At 42.2% G+C, this 22718-nt stretch overlaps 3 protein-coding genes across 15 annotated transcripts in view; 1 reads left to right on the forward strand and 2 right to left on the reverse strand.

Moving 5' to 3' along the window:
* arhgap9 (Rho GTPase activating protein 9) overlaps positions 1-1364 on the reverse strand; it is a 41459-nt gene extending 40095 nt beyond the window's left edge. For 4 of the 10 annotated variants that reach the window (XM_061786255.1, XM_061786249.1, XM_061786253.1 and 1 more), the window contains exon 1: positions 1104-1364. The gene's annotated coding sequence lies outside the window, so the exon portion shown is untranslated. The remainder of the gene's footprint in view (positions 1-1103) is intronic. The other 6 variants (XM_061786257.1, XM_061786256.1, XM_061786254.1 and 3 more) reach the window with 2 other exon arrangements.
* Positions 1365-1558: 194 nt separating this feature from the next.
* On the forward strand, positions 1559-17997 carry mars1 (methionyl-tRNA synthetase 1). Of its 3 annotated transcripts, XM_061786258.1 has the most exons (22): positions 1559-1850; positions 4852-4942; positions 5032-5110; positions 5392-5523; positions 6541-6616; positions 6852-7039; positions 7272-7381; positions 7455-7571; positions 8001-8204; positions 9296-9497; positions 9825-9899; positions 10020-10190; positions 10556-10651; positions 11050-11167; positions 11264-11477; positions 13536-13667; positions 13806-13910; positions 14128-14323; positions 15395-15466; positions 15683-15709; positions 15941-16063; positions 16879-17997. In XM_061786258.1, the coding sequence occupies exons 1-22, from the start codon at positions 1562-1564 to the stop codon at positions 17023-17025; spliced, it is 2964 nt and encodes a 987-aa protein (XP_061642242.1). In that variant the 5' UTR covers positions 1559-1561; the 3' UTR covers positions 17026-17997. The 3 variants fall into 3 exon arrangements, with proteins under 3 accessions (XP_061642242.1, XP_061642244.1, XP_061642243.1); XM_061786260.1 differs by lacking the exon at positions 5392-5523; XM_061786259.1 differs by lacking the exon at positions 15683-15709 and having other exon boundaries at positions 1564-1850.
* On the reverse strand, positions 17560-22115 carry ddit3 (DNA-damage-inducible transcript 3). Of its 2 annotated transcripts, XM_061786262.1 has the most exons (4): positions 21958-22115; positions 20873-20931; positions 19900-20110; positions 17560-19107 (listed from the first exon to the last, which is right to left on the reverse strand). In XM_061786262.1, the coding sequence occupies exons 3-4, from the start codon at positions 20053-20055 to the stop codon at positions 18349-18351; spliced, it is 915 nt and encodes a 304-aa protein (XP_061642246.1). In that variant the 5' UTR covers positions 20056-20110; positions 20873-20931; positions 21958-22115; the 3' UTR covers positions 17560-18348. The 2 variants fall into 2 exon arrangements, with proteins under 2 accessions (XP_061642246.1, XP_061642247.1); XM_061786263.1 differs by lacking the exon at positions 20873-20931 and having other exon boundaries at positions 21958-22114.
* Positions 22116-22718: the final 603 nt, after the last annotated feature.

The raw sequence follows: 22718 nt of genomic DNA on the forward strand, positions 1-22718 counted from the left end.
CAGGTATATCTGCCATATAATCACTTCCAAATGGCAGATGTGATTTGTAAAGGGGTTCTAGAGTTAAGAATTGTTTTTTTTAAATCTTTGTCCTCTGACCTTTAAAGAGTAAATTTTCCATAGTATGTCCCCTTTAAGGAAAGAGAGGTCAGATGTTGTTCCAGTGGGAACCGTTCTAAAACCAACATTTATAAGAGAAAGAATACTGGCTGGTGAAACAGCTCAGATGCGAGGCAAGTGGACATTGACCGACATTCGTCGAGCCAGGGCCGAACACAGAGACGGAGGCGAAGAATGCGGGTTGTTAAGGGCGGGCCTGGTGATTGGCGCGTGTGACCTCAGCAAAGATGAAATCACAACGGAACATTTCAAAGGAAAGAAGTAAGGAGCATTTAAGCCTGTACGTTGGCTCGAGTCAGGGAGTCTGCGCATGTCGAGTCGTTGGGCTTGAGTTGTGTCCAATTGCGGTTCTTGACGGTGCAAGTGAAATGTGTTTCCACAGGATGTGGTTGCACGTTCAAGCCTTTGAGCAAATATATTTTGATGACACACAGAGGTGGAAACAATACATTTTGTTCATGGTCTATCAGCAACATGTAGCCATTTGTGTGTGTCTGTCTGACCTGGTGGTGGCTCAATAGTGGCAGCAGTGGCCTAAAGCCTTTTTGGCAGCAGCTACTCTGATTGGATATTGATATTTTATCAATGTTTTAAGGGCTCAAATCAACTTTAAAAACGTGCAATGGATCTGAACAGATTAAAGTAGCACCACAATAATCCAATATACTGAACATGTTTCATTTATAACATGGAATTAATGTTCTAGCTACAATTGATAATACTACGTGCGTGAAATATTGTGTATTGTATTGTGCAATTGCTTGGAAACTAAATCTGCATAGAAAAAGAATTTTTTTTTATTGATTATATGCTATATTTCCCTACACTCACCTACTAATCCTAGTTTGAAAGACACTTTGCCGCAACAAAGCCCTCAGTTTATTGTACTAATAATGCACAGAAAACTATTTTCGATATGATGAACGCAGAAGTTATTTAATAACCATTTCACAGCATAAATGTGTTTGCATGTCAACACTCACCTTCTTGCAGCGAGGTAATGTTTTCAGATTGGACAGTTGCTTTTTCGGTTAGTTTGCTGCGCTCTTCCCGTAGCACATTAATCCTCGGTAGATGCCAAAAATCATTTGGCGAATATGAACAACCCTGTCTGGCACTTTTTTTTTAATAACAGTCGCATATGAGAGCACTTAATTTGCCCGGTTTAGTGAATGTTGTTTCCTCCTGCGAGCTCTTTAAGCGGATAAAAAAATACAGCTTGCGTTGCATGAGTTTCCCGGTTGAAGATTGGCTAAACTCACGCGATATGGTTTTACATTCATCCAATCAGATTCCGCGGACAGGCGGTGCAAGTGACGGGAGCTTCAAAGACGTGCAGCGAGACAAACACCGCCCGGCTGTGCTTCCAGTTTGATTAAACCAAGCTCCCTTAGCGAATATCAAGGCGACGCTACGCTTTATGGGAGATGTTGTCTCCATCATGGCGAGCTACAATACAGGCGCCATTCTAAAAACTACAAGTCCGCCATTAGTCAGTGACGCGCATTCGCCTTGCATCAGCGTGTGTCCGTGGACCACACGTACCGGCAAAGTTGTCACATTATACGCCACTTTAGCGTGTATAGAAGTAGACATTTCCCCAACCAAGTCATCAGTCCACTGCCAAATGAAACTGTTTGTTAGCGAAGGCAACCCACACTGCCTAAAAGTGTTGGCTGCCTTAGAAGTAGCCGGAGTCCAGTGTGAAGTCCAGTTTGTCAACCACGAAGGTAAGAGGGACACTTAGATTTAAAATACTCGGCGGTTATAACAGGAAAAGTGTCTGACGTAACTTGTTCATCAGTTTATTTTTGAAAGGGGACAATGCAATTTCATAAAACACATGAAGTACACATGGTTAAAAAAAAGCCAGAATTAGCCAGAAGCCTAGTTTTCATCTGTAGTCCCCTGGCCATGATGTCAAAAAGCAGTAAAATACATCTACAAGACAATATAATACAGGATACATAATCAAACTATCCTATTAAGAGAGAATAAAACCATCATTTTTTTGATCATAACAAAAAAACAACATAACATACTTGTCTTTTAGTGTTGGCAGCTATAGGTGTTAACTAGCCACATTTTCAGTTTTTTGGTGAAGGCCTTGTATGTTGTAAGCAGTTGAACCTCCTTCCACTCACCAGCGCTCCTCACTGACCAGGCTGACTTACTGAAAGTGCTCCTGCGCGGAGGAATGAGACGGTCACCTCTGACAGAGCCTCGAGTGGCACGCTCAGAGCTCTTTTCTTTGGCTGATGAACTCAGCCTGAGGAGCTGGGGCCAAATCGTGCAGTACTTTTATAAATCAAATTTAAATCTGAAAATATGTGAAGACTGTCCCAGTTTAAAAGACTGTATTTTTTTAAAATTGCACAGTGATGAGAGTGCCTTGGTTTTTTTTATCCATCACTTTAATTACTTGTTTGTACAAAACTTCCAATGGTTTTTTTTTTGCATTCTGACCAGCCTGGGACCAACTGGTTATGCAATAGTTAAACTGACTAAGAATCATTGAATGCAAGTAAATTTTTGCAGCTTCAGTTGACATTTCATTCCGAATTGCACGAAAATTTGCGAGGTTTAATTTGATATTTTTACACAATTTGTCAATATGGGCTTTAAAGGAAAGCTGTGAATCTATTATTAACCTAAGATATTTGTATTGGCTGACAATTTGCATTTTTTCTCCATTAACAAGTATGTCGGGGTCAGGTGATAGATACTCTATTTGTTTTAGTGAAATACATGCCTACAGTTTTAGAAACGTTTAGCTGTAGGCAGCACTCCTGCAACCTGGTTTTGACACAGGACATTGTATTAGTGAGTTTAGCAGCAACAGTATCTTTGGAGCGACCATGAACAACTTAAATACTCGTTAGGCAAGGCGTGTGACTTTGTGTCGTTCGAGCTGAGTTTTTCGTGAAAGTGGCGGTTTTTGGGGCCACGTAAGCTAGCTTGTCTCGTGCCATTCATTGCCTGCTACTGCCAATCAAATAGCGCGACAAACTTCCGCATTCGGTAAAAGAGGTCGACGCACTTCCGGCGGAGCCCTATGGCAGGAGACCGGAGCATAGCACCTGGAGAAATAGTGAATGTCTACAGTACACTGTCTTTTGTTTTACACAAATACTTTCTCAGTGTACTTAATGTAGATTTTTCATTCTGACGACTTCTTACTTTTACATTTGAGCACAGATACTTACACTTTCTGCACCTTACTTTGCTTCTTACTTTTTTCAACTTCTGCGAAAGACGTTGCAACTTGAAAAAAAAGATGTTAAGTAGCAAAAGTAAACTGTGGTTGAGTCCTTGGGGATTCATAAGGAGAAAAAAAACCACGGGGACACCAACAACATGGAGGAACCTGAGCCAGGGAGCATTAACATTTCAGCCTAAATAATCATGTTTAATATTTAAAAAATGAACTTAAACAAATTCAATTGAATTAATTGTAATATTTATTCATAGTGGTTAAGTGACGTGCAAGAACACGGCTGCGAATAGAGAAGGGGTAGTTCGAAAAAGCACAGTCAGTATTGACAACTAAGCAATTTGGTCGTGTTATATTTAGTGACTTTTCTGACGGCTTTAGCGAATATCGTTCAAAAATGTTGAGCGGCTTAATTTCCTGCTCACAGACAACGAGTGGAATCATTTTTGGATTGTTTACCATGTGACAAGAAAGGAGCCCAATGGAAGGCGGTCACAGAGTCAATTGAGTTTACATTGCCACAAAGTGGTGCCCATTTAGTTGTTGCAAAAGCCAAACCTTTGACCCCAGGTATGTGCTTCCAAGCTGCAAATATTTGACCGATCTTCAGGCATTCACACAACTATACTTGCATAGCAGACCTTTTCCTTGTTTTACATATATTTTACATTGGGAAGGCACCCAGTCAGTGAACAATCGGGTTTGACTTGTGTCAGTCAGTTGAGGCTGCATGTAAAAGCGTGTTTGAACAACATCGTAAAAAAATGTGAGCTGTGAAAAAAACAAGGCAGATATCTGCATTATTATTATGATTATCACCCCTCCCCTGATTGGACTGCTCGTTCCAGATGTTTGCTTTTCCTTCAGCAGCCGGATCCCGTGAATCATTAAGCCGACACCACCTGGCATGCCGCTGTGGTATTTATTTAATTAATCGGTGGAATAATCGATAGGAGTAGGTCCAGACGCTCAACTGTATAAAAGCCACTAAAAAGTGCATTTTGCAATGGAGCTATATAATCCCTTTAAAGAGGGGTTGAATATACTGTATGTAACACGTAACACTCCATCCATCCATCCATCCATCCATCCATCCATCCATCTATCCATTTTCTGAGCCGCTTCTCCTCACTTGGGTCGCAGGCGAGCTGGAGCCTATCCCAGCTATCATTGGGCAGGAGGCGGGGTACACCCTGAACTGGTTGCCAGCCAATCACAGGGCACATACAAACAAACAACCATTCACACTCCCATTCACACCTACGGGCAATTTAGAGTTGTCAATGAACCTACTATGCATGTTTTTGGGATGTGGGAGGAAACCGGAGTGCAAACTCCACACAGGCGGGACCGGGGATTGAACCCCGCTCCTCAGAACTGTGAGGCAGACGCTCTAACCAGTCGTCCACCGTGCCGCCAATTATTACTCATTCACTTTTTTTTGCTTTGTCAAAGTTGGAGCACTTCATTATAATAAATTCTGTGACTTGTTTCTTTGTTCTTTTTTTTTTTTTTAGAAAAAGTCGTGCCCTTCCTGAGCCGTCCATCTTTACCAGCCCTGCTCCTTCCAAATGGACAGCACCTTTTTGGCCCCAACGCCATATGCCGGTCAGTAATGTACAGTTCTGCCTGCAAAGTCGAGGAATGAATTTATTCCTGAGGATCTTTAGATCTGCTCATATTTCTTGTCTTCTTAGATACATGTTTGAAGTGAGTGGGCAAGAGTGCAGCGAGGCTTGCGATCAGTGGCTCGAATGGGAGGCCACAGATCTCCAGGTAGGCCCCTCAATGTGAAACAACAGACTTTTTCAGGTTTGTTGCCAATCTGTTGCACAACACACTAAAGCCTCCTAAAGATGTAAAGTGATTTTCAGTTCCCGAGTCTGCACATTCCCGCCTGCAAAATCCTCTTACCGCATGCGCTTCAGTGTGTCTTTGCCACCAGAGCGGATTTCAAATGTGTAAATAATAATCATTCAATTGTGCTCTCAGACTTAGCAAGGAGTAAAAGTCCTTTTCCTCTGTTGTCACTATTGTCTGTTGTCGGATTTGTGCAGCCTGCCCTGCTTCAGGCGCTTCACATGGCGGTGCTTCAGGGGAAAGAATCGGAGGTCCCCAAAGTCCTTGCAGGGCCTCTCAGCTACTTGGACCAAAGCTTGACCAAGGCGACCACATCTTATTTAACTGCGGTAAAACATACCGGTCCTCCTTTAAGATGTATATGCTATTTTTCTCAAAGAGTGCCCTTTTTCTAATAGACACCATACAAGGTTTTGAGGTTACAATCGGTGCACAATGAACTAGATTGTGCAGCGGTGCAAGAAGGCCATAGGAACAGAACTTCGGTGTAACCATACAACTTGGTCTAAATATACATCTCTTTTTCCTCCTCAGAATAACAATAACAGGTGTGTGCCATAACTAGGGAGCCTCTTTAACACAAAGAACATGCACAATAGCCATATCAGAGCAGAAGCCATAGAATAGATCCGGGGGGTTTATCAGCCTGTGCCTTTTACACAGAACCTAGCAATCTGTGCTGGCTTTTACGCAGCAGCACAACATCCCACAGTCAGCTGTCTGTGTCGCGGCTGTTTGGGTCTGGTGTGATGCATGTCGTTGCTTTCAACACATCAGAGTGGAAAACGTTGGAATTCGGCATTCAAATCTTACATACAGGCAGATAATACCTCAAGGTGGAAAAATGCGGCAGAATTAAAAAGAGCTTATCGCATACCACCATATGTCATGGTGGATGTCTTTACCACAAGATATACACTGCCTGGGGCCCAGACATGGCATCTGTAAAACTAAAGTTCACTGTGACATTTACAGAGAGAGCGCTGTTGCATTTTGGGGCCAAAGCTGCTAAACTTTCCCACGTCCATCCATTTTCTATAGCGCTTGTTGTGGTTGAGCTGCAGCCTTTCTCAAATAACGTTTGGACACAGACAAACAACCATTCACACTCACGTTCGCATCTACAGACAATTCTTCAATGAACCTAATTGCATTAGGATAAAAATGGCATTCTTCGTACTCTGCGAGTAAATGCAACAGGCCACTCATCAACGGAGGTCAAATTATATTTGCAATTTACTTTAATCCTTACTGAGATTGTAAATGTGTGATTGTAATAGGCGATTCTAAAATGATTGTTCCCTGTGTGCTTTCACTGCAGTCAGTTTTGTTTTTGTTTGTCTCAGGATGTTGTTTCGGTCGCTGATCTTGTTGTTTGTGCCGCGCTGCATCCGATTTTTTCCGCATCATCGCTCACTTCAGGTAAGAATTAACATTGTGTTTAGACGTGTGTATTTCATTGAATATTTCAAATCAGGTTGTGTTAATGTTCCCTCCCTCAGAGCGATTGTAAAATGTTTAGATCTGCATGAAATTTCACCTTAGATATCGCTTAAATGTTTAAATGTAGCTATGCTATGCTTTCCCCATACTTAGTTAAATATACATGTTCCTTTTCTGATTCTATTTCCTCATCCCTCTCCCTTGCGTTTCCCAGGTGAACACACGTCCGTGAAGGTTTGGTTCGACCGTTTGGCCGCCTCACAGAGCTGCGTGTCGGCGTCTCATAAAGTGCTGCAGGGAAAAGGCCTGCAGGCGATGAAGAGCTTCATGCAGAGGCAGCCCGCGCCGCAGAGCGGCCAGTGCAGAGGCAACGGGCAGCTCTGCAACAGCGGCCCTGTTGAGGTATCCCCCAGATAAATATAAATAAATAAAGTAAACCATTAGAAAATAAAATCATAATAAACATTTAGACTTCAAGCAGTCTCATTACGGGTGCTGTTGTGATATCTACGCTACAGTGCCCCGCATAATCTGTCAACAGAAATATCTCAGAAAGTGAATAGGACAGTGGGAAAATGTTTACTTTAGCCATCTAGATAATTAGTTTTGTTTAACAGTTAATGTGTTTGTTTAGGGTGAAGAAGGGGAACATGTGGTGTCACAGGAAGAGATGGAAGCTGCTGCTCTCACTTGGCACAAGGGTTTAAATTCCTCCCCAGCAGCCACAGACAGACTTCACCCAATGTATGTTATTCAATTTGTTACACTATTCTACAAGGTTCTCTTTAAATTGATGACGCCTTCATTTTTCCTTCAGTCTGCCGCAGGAAGGCAAACGAAACATCCTGTTGACCAGCGCGTTGCCCTATGTCAACAATGTACCCCACCTGGGCAACATCATTGGCTGTGTTCTCAGCGCTGACGTCTTCTCCAGGTGCACAAGAGGGAAAGAATACAGGGGCTCCACGCCTTATGACTGTATTGACAAATGCCATTTTTGAGGTTACGGACGACGTGCAATTAACTAGTTTTGACAGCGGCATAAGAATATGTGGTCACGCGGCTCCAGAACACTTGCTAGGTTACTAGAGTACATACTAGTTTTCATTTGATTGTTTGATATTTATGGCCTGCAAGTGTTTTCATACAAATATTCCCTGTAATTATGACTTCTGCAATAGCGTAGGTTAGTGATAGAGTATGGTGCGTTCCGACGCTGAAATTTGGGTTACGTCGCTGCTGAATGACACCCTGTATTCATATAAATAGGCCAGTTGCTGCAGTGTCCTGTGTATCACATGTAGTATGTACTACCAATTTATTCAGCAAGAAACCTCTCCTTTTCAATGTTGCCTTCTGCAAGGTACGGCCGACTGCGAGGCTGGAACTCTCTGTTTGTGTGCGGCACAGACGAGTACGGCACGGCCACGGAAAATAAAGCCCGCGAGGAAGGCCTGACGCCGCAGCAGATCTGCGACAAATACCACGCCATTCACGCCAGCATCTACGAGTGGTTCCAGATTGACTTTGACTTCTTTGGCAGGACGACTACCGAGAAGCAGACGGAGTAAGTTACAAGCAGGCTTTCATTGTCTAGTAACATAGCAACTTCTCACTAAAATGAGTTCAGTTTATGTCAGTTTAATGCTTTTCTCTATTTCCAACATTAAGATTGACATTCATGAAAAGGCATTTTGTGTGTTCGAAAATGCTCTAACAAAGTCAAATAAACATGCAGCGTACATTTTCAAGGAAGTTCAATAAAAATACACTATCGGCGGGAAAGCAGATTTAGACACGGCACGAAAAAATTCAAGAAAAAAGGCAAAAAGAAAAATGCTAGTCATGTTATAGGTGCTGTGCATACTAGTGAAATTTCATGAAATCTGTTGTAAAATCTGTATCATTCTGAATATGTAGTAAAAATGTTTATAGTTTATTTTTCCAACATGTAGATACTCAGATATTCATTTTTCAAATCATGTAATTTTTTTTGTGATGCCCTGCATATATTATAATGCTCGAGAGAGAGAAGCTAAACAAAGAGGTCACAACACTGCGAGGTCCTGACCTGAACAGGATGCTGGTTTGACACTGTTTAGTTTATGTATGAAAATACGTTTTACGCTGTTATATAGATTATGTAACATCAGATTATCGTAATCTGGGCAGGATTCTGATGTTGAACGTCTCGTCCCCTCAACCATAAAATTTCCTTAATAACTGAGTCAGTCTCAGTGCACAGTTGTAGTCTGCAAGTTACCTTGCTTTTTTTTTTTTTTCTTCATTTGTAGCTGCAATTTCTGTGGTGTTAATTTATTATACAGCAATATTGTGAACAAAAAGGAGACAGAGCAGACATATTAATCTGCAACAGCACCGCAGAAGACATCAGGCGCTGTGTGAATTAGAAAACAGCCCAAAGACTTAAAAGACCAGAGTGGATTCATGTAAAGACCTTGCACATTTTGATCCAACCATAAGCTCCCCCCCCCCCCCGTAACACTTTAATAATCGCCAAATTAAACCCGTTCATATTTCTTTTCTTGAATGTTTTCTCTGTCACGGTAATGGTTGCTCTTCGTTGGCGGTTCCCTGTCTGGTCTGTCTTAGACTGAATTTGTACTCAACTGTCCACCCAAATGTCCTGTCACTCAGGATAGCCCAGAACATTTTCTGGAGGCTCCACAAGAATGGCTTCCTGGTGGAAGACTTGGTGGAGCAGCTACGGTGTGACCAATGCCAGCGTTTCCTGGCTGACCGTTTCGTCGAAGGCACCTGCCCCCACTGCAAATACCCGGACGCCCGTGGCGACCAGTGCGACAAGTGTGGCCGACTCATCAACGCAGTGGAACTCAAGGTGAGCTCTTTTGTTAATGACTTTGAGACTGCTTATGATGAGGTGTGATCGACCTATTGCTGTAATATTCACTCTAGATACTGCTACACCGATGGTTATGTCCCATTTTGATTTTGATAATCGCGATTTTAGTTTGTGTGATTATAAATGCCCGTTTGTCTATATGTGCCCTGCGATTGGCTGGTGACCAGTCCACGGTGTTACCCCGCTTCTCTCGCCAATCTCAGCTGAGATCAACTCCAGCTCAACTCTCGCCGGAACGAGCGTTATAGAACAGGGATGGATTGACGTATTGAATGAAGCTGTCTGTCTGTCCCTTTTTTTTAGGCACCTCACTGTAAAGTCTGTGGACAGACTCCAGTCATCCGCTCGTCCAAACATCTTTTCCTGGACCTGCCAAAGGTACAAGTTGCATCGCTCATAGTGCCATTTGGTGTCAAGTTTCTCTGTAAAAGCAGCAGCAGCAGCACTGAAAGTCTTATTTTTATTTTAAATTTTTTTTTAATTGTGTATATTCTCCAGTTAGAGGCTCAGTTGGAGCACTGGCTGGACAAGTCCACCGGCGACGGAGACTGGACTGCGAATGCCAAACAGATCACTCGCTCCTGGCTCAGGGATGGACTCAAACCTCGCTGCATCACCAGAGACCTCCAATGGGGAACGCCAGTACCTCACCCGGACTTTAAAGAAAAGGTCTGCTTTTTCTCTCACCATGGCTGGATTTACACTGCAAGTCCAAGTGCCCAATTCGGATTTAATGCTATTGTCCGATTTTTTTTTATTTTTTTTTTTTTTGACTGATTACATTTCCAACATGAACTCCACAAGTGTTGACACCTTGTCAACACAACATGGAAATAAGCAATACAGTAATACATTTAAAATGTGTTTATTTGACAGCATGTCTGTCCCAGTTGTGCTACTTGGGACCAAAGGATCTGACTCACTTGAACCATGCAGTGTAAATCCAGCCCGTGTGTGCAAACATAACATTACAATGTTTTCTTCACACACATTTGTAAATGGGGTCACTCATGACTCTTTTGCCACTTCTTCAGGTGTTCTACGTGTGGTTCGACGCCCCCATCGGTTATGTCTCTATCACTGCCAACTACACAGACAAATGGGAACAGTGGTGGAAGAATCCAGATCAGGTAAGGCAGTCTTAAGCACTGAGAGTTTGTCTTGATTCAGCTCAACTATGATAAACTTCACATTTTGTTGGGAAACTTAAGATCTTCTAGATAGAAAGACGCTTTAGGCGTCAGCTAACTAGCGTCGACTTGTTCATTAAAAAGACATGAGATCCAACAGATAAAAAAAAAAAAAGCAACATCCATCATTTGCCCTCATAATCAATGTCTTCATGCAACATCGACTCATCTCATCTCTCTCCATCTAAAACCCCAGGATTGAGCTGTGAGCGTGTGTGTCAGTGTGTGTTTAGGGTGGGGGCTGGGAAGCGCTGATAAGTCCTCTTTGAACGGGATGATCTCACGATGATCTAATATGATGTCATCCTCACGTTGCAGTGTTGTTTATGTACCGCCAGGTGGAGCTGTACAACTTCATGGCCAAGGACAACGTACCGTTCCACAGTGTGGTGTTTCCCTGCTCCCTCCTGGGAGCTCAGGACAACTACACACTGGTCAATCACTTGATTGCCACCGGTACGAATTTGTAATAGCAACCATTAATACTTTCATTACATATGACATGAAAAATTCAAAGTGTGATGAATTATTCATGCTACAACTTGTGTGCAGAATATCTGAATTACGAAGACACAAAGTTCTCCAAGAGCCGTGGCGTCGGCGTGTTCGGCGACATGGCCAAGGGCACGGGTATCCCGTCCGACGTGTGGCGCTTCTACCTGCTCTACGTGCGTCCCGAGGGCCAGGACTCTGCCTTCTCGTGGACCGACATGGCTCTGAAGAACAACTCGGAGCTGCTCAACAACTTGGGCAACTTCATTAACAGGTCGGTCGCTAAAGAGCTGAATGAAGGAGTTGGCAACAACATGGTATCTCAAGGTTTTTTTTATATGTGGAGTGGGTCTGGAAGCATGTTTCTCGCACATTAAGAAACCAACTGAACCCCACAAGCACAAGGTGACGGAGGCTATGGAAAAACTCCCTCGAAGGGATAAACCTTGAACAGACCTGAGGCTCGGCGTGGGGTGGTCGTCTGCCTCGATCAGTTAATTTGAGATTGAGTGATAAGGGAGAAAGCAGGCAGAGATATGGAGAAATAGGATAGAGCAGGGTTGGCAAAATTTGTTCTCAAGCACCACGTTTGATTTTTAAAAGAGACAGATGGGTTCGGTCATTTGTAGATGAGGCAAAAAAAAAAAAAAAAAAGTACCAATTCTTTATTGAGATAAATGAATTTTAAAAATAATACATACATTTTTAATTAGCCAGTTTTAGGGGGGAAAAACAGCTAAATGAGTGTAACAAATATTTCTGGATTCGTGATCATGTTAATGCTCGGAGGAAAAGATTAAAAACCAGAGTGGGACTTCTGCCCACTTTGCCCACCCCTCGGGGTGGAGGGATTGCAGCAGGGATAAGGAAGCAGTGTGAACAACATTAATTGTGTTGGCAATAATAATGCCATGATGACTAGTAGTATAATGGAATTGTTACTCTGAATTTAATTATAGCAGCTCTATAAGCCATTGTTGGCTGCACTTCTAGAAGGGGGGAAAAGAACAACTATTGTAGTAGGAGTGCTTTTGTCTGTTGCACCGGAAGCAGGAGCACCAGCTCCAACAGTGAGAGGTTTTTGACCACAGAAATGAACTGACAAAGTCAAAGAGAATGTCTAACTGGACACCGTGTTAAAGCGGGTGGTAATCAGATATCTAGATGACATGGAAAAAGAGGACACGGCTACAGCAAGCGCGTACAATTCCTGCGTAACCCCAAACAGTAAGTCGGCGGAGACAAGTTTCCAAGCCCCGGTGGTCAGAGGTGTGAATGAACCCATGTTGCCCATCTCAGTCCATTGTTGCAGATGTAAAACGAGAGAATGTCTGAAGTCCATCAACAGTGAAATAAAACAAGTAATAGTTGGCCATCATAGAGCGAGAACATGCTGTAACTGACCAATTAAGAATGTTTTCTTTTTGGTAAAATGCACTGCTGCTTCGTTCAGTCGACGTGAAATCAAAAGGAGGGTAATTTGCTTAAAAGATGCAGTCCAATTAGGGACAGATTGTTGGAGATGTAACTATTTCAAGAGATTCTCCCTGTGTTTGGTAAATATGTTTGGGATGGTGTAATATCACACCCAATTATACTGCCTTTTAATGGCTTTAAAAAAATAGATTGGGGTTAAATCCCACATCAAAGAGGTTTCCCTCAGATTTTTACATTTTTTTTATTTTTTTTCCAAAGCACCCTGATCTTTAAAAATTGTTCTCAGGCAGCAAGTGTTGATGCCTAATTGCTTTCAAAAGATCTTAAACTGCATCCAGCCGGAGGTGCTTAGAGGTAGACTGTAGCCCGAAAACCAGTCCTCAAATCACAACATAATTAGTGTCAAGATGTCCACCTTGTGAGCATTCTGGGCTCACAAAAATTGAAGAGTGCGGGTCAGGCAAAGTTCGTTCCACTCCCACATCAAGTCCACCGTTCATTGTAAATATGACAGTCTTGTCAAAGCATTTTAGTCGGGCGGAAGTCAGTCAAATATTGAAGGGCATGTTGCGTCAGAGACGTCAGCCTCTTACCATGAGCGTCCCGCTGATGCGCGCATACAACTCAGCTCGATTATTTGCACTGAAGAGGCTCAAAGTGAGAGCTGTTATGTTCATTTACATCAGCAGACCGCATTACGCATGGCAACACAATCTATAATTTATCATCAATTAGTGTGGCGGCTAGCGCGCCTTTTTTTTTTCTTATGTAGCACTTTCTCCCCACTGATTCTTAGCTGCTGTTCTCACTCTCCTGATGACCCCTATATATTTTTTCCTTGCTTTTCTTTTTTTTTTTTTTTACCCTCCTTCAACCCCCCTCCTCAATCCTCTAGAGCCGGCATGTTTGTTTCAAAGTTCTTTGATGGCTGTGTGCCCGCGATGGAGCTGCTGCAGGAAGATAAGAAGCTCCTGGCTGTAGTGGGCTGGGAGCTGGAGCAGTACATCCAACTCATGGACAAAGTCAAGTAAGACCACTTTACCACTGCATTCAATATGGCATTAGTGTCTGCTGTTCCATGTATGCATAGTTTTGTGATGTTTTAACTGGTGACTGAGAAGCTGTTTGCGCTGGAACTGAAGCGACGCGTGAATATTTCCACCAGAATCCGTGACGGTCTGAAGCATATCCTCAACATCTCTCGCCATGGCAACCAGTACATCCAAGTAAATGAACCCTGGAAGAAGATCAAGGGAGGAGATGCAGAACGGTGAGATTACGACGACCAGCCTGAGCCAAGCTCTGTCTATAATATCAAGCAGGGTTGGACAAATTTGCATATACAGTACATACGAGAATCCCAGCTTTGAATAAAGATGCATAAGTTGACCATCACTCGACTTTTTGGATTCACATTCTAATGTCACCCTGGAATTGGAAATTCAATTTTAGAGGGCCAGCATTCTGAATATACCATTCCCCTCCAGGCAGCGTGCAGGCACTGTCACCGGCGTGTCCATCAACGTCGCCTGCTTACTGTCCGTCATGCTGCTGCCCTACATGCCGGCGGTCAGCCAAACCATCAGGGATCAACTCAACGCACCTCATTCTTGCGTCAGCGCCATTCTGCGCGGCACGGGCGCCTTCACTCGCGTCCTCGACGCCGGCCACCAAATTGGCACCGTGAGTATGGGTTTTCCACTTCTGTGTGCCAGGAGAGTCCCCCTTTTTTTTTTTTTTTTTTTTAAAGAAAAAGGCCTTTTGGAAGGTTATCAGTGTTTCTTAAATTTATTACACCAAGTACCACCAAAAAATACATTATCCATAATGAACATTAAAATACATTAGTAGCGAAGTAGGTCCAAGTGTTAATCCAAAACAAGGCAGCATTTATATTTCCTCAAAGTATGTTTAATATTACTGTAAGATTGTTTTAACATTATGCTTAAATATAGGAACATAAAAAAAACTATACTCAAATAATAATTCATTTAAAATGTGTTGCACATAAAAGTGAATTAAAACTTGTATTTAACAAATGTTAGAAAGCAGTTCTAAATGCCAATGTATTTAAAAGTTAAATTCAACTGAACTGTACTAAACAAATCCACTGCAGACCTGGTATCTGTATTTCAAGGTATCTGGTACTCGCCAAAAAAAATACAAGCAAGTCCTCCTCACCAGTAGTTGGTGCGACACCGCAGCGGTTTGATACATCGGCAAATCATTATTATTACGTCAGAAAGAAAGAAAGATAGAGGTCTTTGTTCACAATTACTTGTCAATGTGTTAATCGAAATTTCACGTATCAAAAGTACTAGCGGTAGCGATATCGGTGCGTACTCGTACTGGTATCGGCCTGAAAAAATGTGTTATCGAACATCCCTAAACAAAAAGTTTAGTTTCCCTCTTGATGGATGGGCAGCCACTCCAGAGACCCAACTATTTGTTTACGAGCAATTCAAAATGACATTTTGTGTCATTTCTCTCCTTGAATCCTTGGATGCTTCTTGAAGTGAGGTCCCAGGAGGTACGTTTGAGGTCTCGTGCGATACGCTGACATCTTGTGTTGCATCACGCAAAAAGAAATTTGCGCGATTCGTAGATTTTGAAGTGTACAACCTTATCGGCGGCCTTAGCACAGTGATTCTGGGCTACATTTTACATCTCCAAAGTCTGCAGAATGATTCTGATGCATATTCATCATAAGTGTAATGTATATTTTTAAATAACTCTCCTTTTTCTCCCGTGCAGGTGAGTCCATTGTTCCAGAAACTGGAGATGGAGCAGATTGAAACTTTGAAGAAGAGATTTGGCGGCCAGCGGGTATGTGATAACCAACAAGGAGTTTGGCTAATTCTATTGGGGTGGAAAACAGCAGTAAGTGGTGATGTCTAGCCGTGCAAATGGTCCCGGCGGACTGAATACTTGCTTGTAGTTTTTTCAAATGTGATACATAGCGAACACACAATATGTGTTTTGTATGTTATGAATTAATCAAGTAGAGAGAGAATAATCCTTGTCTGAACTGCCTTCGTCTAGCTGGAAGATGTACCGCCAAACAAGAAGGTACCATTGCTGTGTTTGTTTGTGAAGCGTCCACGCTGGTGCCGTCACCGTTGATTAGCGCATGCTTTCACTAATACTAGCAGCATTTGAACGTTCTCTTATCACCGTGAGTCCAGTGTGTCAACCACGTCTGTTCGTTCATCAGCCGCTCGTGAAATCCCGTCAACCCCTATTGTCTGAAATGACATCAGTCTTCTCTCTGAAATGCCGGAATGTTGTTTACCCCCTCAGGTGCCGACTCCAAACGCTGCCAGCCCTCAGTCGGCCGCTATGCCGCCCATCCCTGCAATGGAAGTGAACGCCGGAGTTGACCCGGAGAAAGCCCGGCAGCTGACGCAGGCTGTGGCTGAGCAGGTGATGTTTTGATGCATCTGGACCTCTGCAAACAATTTAGTTTCTATCGAATAGTTTTTTTCTAATCATTTTATTAATATCAAATCCTACACACCAGGGTTTCCCAAATTAGAAATGGACTACTAAAACAGGGTGTCCCAAACAAATGTACTCACTATTTGACTGGCCATTACAGTACTCGTGTAGTTCGTTTTGACTGAGGTGTTTATTGACATCAATACAAGTTTGAGTTAAATGAAAGAAAAAAAACAACAACTACATTTTATATAATTGCATGAAAGAAAATTGTCCTGTCCCTAGTTCGCCTAGTCAAGAGTGACTAAATTTTTGGGGGACACCCTGTGTAATCTAATACCAAAACATTGACACACTAAAAATAATTATGAATTAATAAAATTTTACTATAAGAAAACGGAGACTCCAAAATGGACCCCTGCAAGTCTTTTTTTATGTCGACTGATTTAATATTATTTAACTATCAAATACTGCACACAACAAAGAGCCATTCAACATTTATTTTTATTTTTTTATTTAAAAAAAATTGCCTTTTAAATGTATGAGTTTTGTAATGAACTAATGAAAATGTAGCATTTTATAATTTTTCAGTTTTAGATTCGTCGTCACACATGGTTAACGGAGGAATGGGATACAGTTGAACTACCGTATTGTAAATTGCATTTATTTACATAGTGGTTACTATTGATAGTTGGCACATTTTTGCAAATAACTAATTTACAATCGGAATTGTCTGTCAAGAGTCCTTGTTTTTTTTTTTAAACAATACACATTTCTAACTGTCATCTTATCTGTGGCAGGGAGAAAAGGTGCGAGCCCTGAAAGCGCAGAAGGCTGACAAATCGGTGATCACGGCCGAGGTGTCTAAACTATTGGAGCTGAAGAAGCAGTTGGCGCTGGCAGAGGGCAAGAGCCCCGAGCCCGCACCCGTCAAGGGCAAGAAGTGAGACACGGCCATAAAAGTCGCCAACACTGGAGGTGGTTAGCGGAGGGGTACAATATGCAAGGTGTGATAGCGGGAAAAAGGGGGAACAAGATGTACATGGCGAGATGAGCATGTTAGCCAAAGGCAAAGCCGTGACGGGATCTGAGACAACAGGGTTTTAGCACCAAGGTCTAATGAAATGCCAGTGAGGCCGGCGGGGAAATGAACACACACAAAAGGGAGCCAAATGAATTCTGCTACAGAATGGAAGGGATTTGGGAAAAATCCCTACACCAAGAATAACTCATTTGATACTCAACATCAGGCTCGCAAGGTGCGAAAATGTTTTTACACCACAATTAACACATTCACTGCCATTGATGGCTTAAGAAGGCAAATAGCCATGTTAACTGGGAAGGCTGGCAGGGAATGTTTAAAAAAGAAAAGGTAGCAAATTTTCCCTTGTGAAAATCTATTATGGTCCATACATAGTGTGACGCAGTGTACTTCCTGTCATTCATGTGAACAATAAACCTTGCATTCATTAACAAGCAAAGAAAATCAATTCTTTTATTGCAAATTTGGGGTTACAGTGACAGATATAAGAAATGTTAACAAACATGAATCTCATTAATGATTTTTAAAAAACATGCATATTCATGTATAATTAATAATTGATGACTTGATTAAGAAAGTACAAATGTATACAGTAAATGTTATTGCAGTTATATAAAAATATCAAGTGGATGTATACCACAAGTCCCGCATTGAATAAAAAAAAAAAAAAAAAAAAGGTAACCTGTAGAAATATTAGTCAGGGGCAACCTGCTGTATTAACTATACGTACATGCAAAGGCTTATAGAAAAAGCAAAAAAAAATAGTTGTACTCTCAAAGCGAGGGGACACATTCAAAACGTTCCTGAGCTCCTTCTGTCCACAAATTGGGGCAAATAATCTCTGCTAGCCAAATTGCAGCCCTTTTACGAGGAGTTAGCGTATTGCAAAATGGCGGGAAAACACGACAACAAAATGCCCTCAACTCAATTCCTTTCTTTCCAACGTACAAATCATCAAATCATCCTTCCTAATGGTGGGGTAACTTCATGTTCCAAACCTTGCGACCACTGTATGATATGCAATTAAGAGCTTCCTGTTCTTTTCCGTTTCACATGCTGAGTCTTTCTAGTTTGCTGCAGTGATGTTGCAGCTTTTCTTTCAACTCTGCCTTGACTTTCATCATCTTTTCCAAACATCTTCAATTCTCTTTGGTTTTCATACCTTCTGGTCTTAGGACACACACAGACCATTTATTTCCTCACCGCCGCTTCTTGTCGTTCTCTGAGCTCATTTCCTGGTGTTGACAAGTCTCTCGATGAGGGCTCGCCGCGTACGCTGCACCTCCTCACCCAACCTTTCGATTTCCGCTTTCAAGCGCTCGTTCTGCTCCGTCAGCTCCTGCACTTTCTTCTCATTCTCCTGCTCCCTCTCCTTCCGACTCTTTTTGGCGGACAAATATGACGAGGATGAGGAGGATGCGCGCTGCTGCGACTGGGCGACTGAGGCGCCCGGAGACGACGTGGCGCCATCGGGTCCCTCGCTTCTCCGTCGCTTGCCGGGGCGGGAAGGCGAGTAGATGGACGGCGACGAGACGGGCGACAACGGAGACGAGCAGCGCCTGGAAGGCGACTGCGAGGCGGAGGATGACGAGCAGGACGGCGAATCGGGGACGCAGGGCAACTCTTCCTCGCTGGCTGATGGGGACGCTGGATGGATGTTGTGAACCTGCTGCTGCTGCTGGTGGTGGTGATGATGATGGTAATAACAACCACTGCTTGAATCCACCATTCCTCCTTCACTCAGGAACTCAAAGAACTCAGGAGGAAGAAGGTCGCCGTCACCGCTCCTCGCGTTCGCCTCCGTTTTCCGCTCTTCTGTCGGAGTCAAGCTGGAGGAGGAGGAGGAGGACGAGGAGGTGTGATGCAGAGGCTGGGCGTTGTGAATCTGCTCTGTCGCCCTCTGAATGCCCTCTCCCCACGTGTGACCTCCCTCTGTCAGCCACGTCAGGGAGCAACTCTCCAGAACATCCAGGAACTCGGGCTCCTTCTGCAAGTACGAAAACACCAAATTTGACATCGCTCTATGGCTAGGGGGCCATTTGGCAGCCCAAAAGACCACCCCACAGAGGTTTAATATTTACAATAAATTTAATAAAAGTTCAATGTTACAAGACATCACACTTTAAATTGTAAAATCTAAAATTGTTTTCTTTATTGTATTTTTTTTGTAATGTGTGACTTTCATTCACATTTGTAAATAAATTCAAATGATAAAACTATTTTTTTTTGTTTTTTTTTAAATGTTAGATTAATAAGTTTACTTATGTATGTCACACAAATAACCTTTTGCTTTGTTGCTGATAACACCAAGATGAGATTTGGACTTTTTTTGTTTGTTTAACTGCTTAGCCTCTGTTGGCTGACACCATTTTGAATATCGTTCGCCTAATAGTATGTTTGCCTCGTTTTTAATTTACTGTCACAATATCAATAATAAAAAATACCAATTTGCTTGCTAAAAATGTTGTTTTTCCTTTATGTAGATTCTCAAGTCATCTAGGTCATGATAATTGGCAAAGGCTGAATTGAGGCAATGGACTCTTGTTTGTTCAAATTTTTTTTTTCTTCTTGTTTTCCAAAAGCGTTAAAAAATGACGGGCAATTCACAATCAAAATATTTTAGCATGTTTCATAAACACAATTTTCCATTTTTCTGAATGCATCACTTGGAAGGAAAAGTTTTGACACCCCTGCTCTATGCAGTGTAAACACGACGTACTAGTAACGCCCGAAGATCCGAGTCTGACCAGCCTTGCCCCCTCCTTTATAAGCCACTGACCTCGCCGCACGAGGGGGCGCGCGCCAGCTTTGCCCCTCCCGCGTCCGAGCCCAGGATATCCTGCAGGTCCTCATACCACGCCTCCAACTCTGCGCCACACAGCGGCCCCACGCCGGGGGGGTACGGCGGGGGCAGGTGCAGCCACTCGGCAGTCATCTCGCCAGTCAACTCGCAACGCACTCCACACTCGGCCACACGCTTCACTCGGGACCTGTCGGCACAGGAAGCGCAAACAAATGATAATTTTGCCACTGCTGGGAAAAAATAAAGGAAAATAGTGCCACACACTATACAAATGTACTATATGTCTTATCGTGGTATGAAATGCTGAATACACAAAATGTAAAACCGTTAAGTCAATAAAGTCAATATTGGAGCTACAATTACTAAGTTGCTAAATTTATGAATTTAAAAATGCTAAATGCATGTAAAAAAATTATACAAGGACAGAGTCTATAAAGTCAAATGAAAATTAAAACTGTCATTGAGACAAGTTAAAAATGGAAAATGCCTGTAAAGAAAATTCTATTTAAATGCAAATTAAACCACTATTTTTAAGTTTAAAAATACAAATTGCATGTAAGAACATGACAAGCACAAATTTAATTCAATTGGAAAATTAATCTTAAGCATTACAATTGTATTTTAAACCTATATTTATTAATAGTTAAGATTCAAAATGGATGTAAAATAGATTGCACCAGAATTAAGTCATATAAATTTAATTGAAAATTAAATATACATGTTGAAAATGCAAAATTGTATGTACAAAAATGACAAAAGATAGTCTAATTCTATTGAACATTAAAGCAACATTTATGAAGTTAAAAATGCAAATATATAAATACACACACAAATCATCATTAAATTTAAAATCAAAGCTGCATTTTTTTTTTTTCGTTACAAATGCAAAGCTTATGCCAAAAAAATACATGAAAATGCTATACTGTATTACAAATGATGATTATTTTACCTTTCGGACTCCCTTAATCAAGTCTGCAAATCGGTTGGAGATATTTTGCCCCGACAAATCTGGAAGAAATGTTTTGTTTTTTTGTTTTCAGTCAAGTCAGATTTTGCTTTAGTAACTGTCAAGAAAAAAAAACAAAAAGAACTTTGTGACCAAAGACAGACGTTCTTGCCCAGAACTCTAAACAAAGACCAATAGCCTCTCAATTGCGCCCCCTGTGCTCAAAAGCTCCTCACAACAAGCTTCATTATCGATAAACAAGATGAGAACAACGGCGACTAACTACACTTTGATTTCAACCCCCTCCGCCCTGACAGTCGTGCGTCTTGCTCGCCTTCAACCCGCAACCAACAATCACGCCAATAAAACCGAAATCAGGTCATTTTCATTGTAGTTTTTGTTTTATTTCGGACAACACGCCGAGTTGCGATGACGTTCCTTCACAGGCTGTCATGTCATTTGCTAGTTAGTGATGAGTGTCTTGATTTTTATTGTTGTCGAGTCCTGTTCAATTGACCGCTATGAGCGAAGAAAATTACGTCATGGAAAAGCAAAAAAAAAAAAAAAAAGAAAAAAAGTCCAGTGGCTGGAATGGGCGAAACTAAAGAAATGACAAGAGCAAAAAACGTCAACATAGAAATATGATTTTAATTTTATTAAGTTTGAAGGGCTTTGTGCATGACGGACGCTTGTGTTGTTAATCTGCATGACGGACGTTTGTGTTGTTAATCTTTCCGTTTAAAAAAAAAAAAAGGCGAATTATATATTATTGGGCTTTGCAGTTTGAGCAACATTTATCAGTAATATGACATTTTAAAAAAAAAATGCTGCAATTCCTAAATCTCATTCAATTGTCTCTCATACAACTTTTGACGCACTTGAACGCCAAAGCTCAAACTTTGCTCGAGTCGTACGTGCGACACCGAAAAAAAATGAAAATTCAAAAGACAGCCTTTTAAAATGTTAGTGTCAACGTTCAAAACGGTCATTCTTAAAAAAAATAATAATAATGTTTTCTCCGTTGACTTTAGGTCGCCAAGACTAGGAAAACCCCTTTGGGAAAAAAAACGTGAAAAGTTGTCACTCACCCTTTTCCTTTTATTCGTTCGCCGTCTCGACTGTCGCTGGTTCGAATGTAGATATTTGAGTGAAAATGGGTGATAGCTCATGTTAACCATTGTTCAACTCTTGACGACCGAATGTGCTTAAACGGAAACTCCCGGCGCTGTTTATAAGGAGCGAGGCCAACCGAACTATGCCAGGCGAAGCGGGGGCCCACCGTGTGACGTCGCCGAGTTGCATTCGAGCGGGCCAATCGCGACAACACAGCTGATCCGTTTTCCTTGACGACATCCAATGAGAGCGGCGGAGTTTCGGGCAGGTGTGGCGGGGTTTGTTTGGCAAGCAAGGTTGAGTGCATTTCTCCTTGTCTGTATAGTTTGTACGAGGCGCAGTTGTGATGCAGTCATAAGACGGCCAGGACGAATTTGGGGCGTATGGGAGTCACATGAAAGGAATGATGCAATGCTTGGCAACCAGTTTCTAGCTGGGGATAACACCGGCAGAATCCGAACATGTTTTATTAAATAGCGTTGCCTCGAACAAAAAAAAAAATACAAAAAATATATGCACGACGAGCCAATGTCGAAGAATTGTCGTTTGATATTTAACACCGTGACGTTCCACGCCCACTCCCCCCCCCCCCTTTTTCCCCCCCTCACGTCACAAAAGAAACGGTACCGATAAGCGGACGCGTGGCGTGTAGCGACTGGACAATTAGGCGTCTTATTGATGAACGCGTAAACAACGCGCACGCACACGTTTGGCGCTTTAATGCCTCGTCTCGTCA

This window comes from Phyllopteryx taeniolatus, chromosome 9 (assembly GCF_024500385.1).
Source record: "Phyllopteryx taeniolatus isolate TA_2022b chromosome 9, UOR_Ptae_1.2, whole genome shotgun sequence".
Taxonomy (NCBI): domain Eukaryota; kingdom Metazoa; phylum Chordata; class Actinopteri; order Syngnathiformes; family Syngnathidae; genus Phyllopteryx; species Phyllopteryx taeniolatus.

What these genes read in the sequence shown, in the direction of transcription:
- ddit3 (XM_061786262.1), bottom strand. Translation starts at nt 20,055, where the DNA reads ATGACTGCCGAGTGGCTGCACCTGCCCCCGCCGTACCCCCCCGGCGTG. An exon ending in GCGCCCCCTCGTGCGGCGAG is followed by an intron (nt 19,108 to 19,899) that starts GTCAGTGGCTTA and finishes TCGTACTTGCAG; the next exon opens with AAGGAGCCCGAGTTCCTGGA.
- mars1 (XM_061786258.1), top strand. Translation starts at nt 1,562, where the DNA reads ATGGCGAGCTACAATACAGGCGCCATTCTAAAAACTACAAGTCCGCCA. An exon ending in CGCATCATCGCTCACTTCAG is followed by an intron (nt 6,617 to 6,851) that starts GTAAGAATTAAC and finishes TGCGTTTCCCAG; the next exon opens with GTGAACACACGTCCGTGAAG. An exon ending in TCAACGCAGTGGAACTCAAG is followed by an intron (nt 9,498 to 9,824) that starts GTGAGCTCTTTT and finishes CCTTTTTTTTAG; the next exon opens with GCACCTCACTGTAAAGTCTG.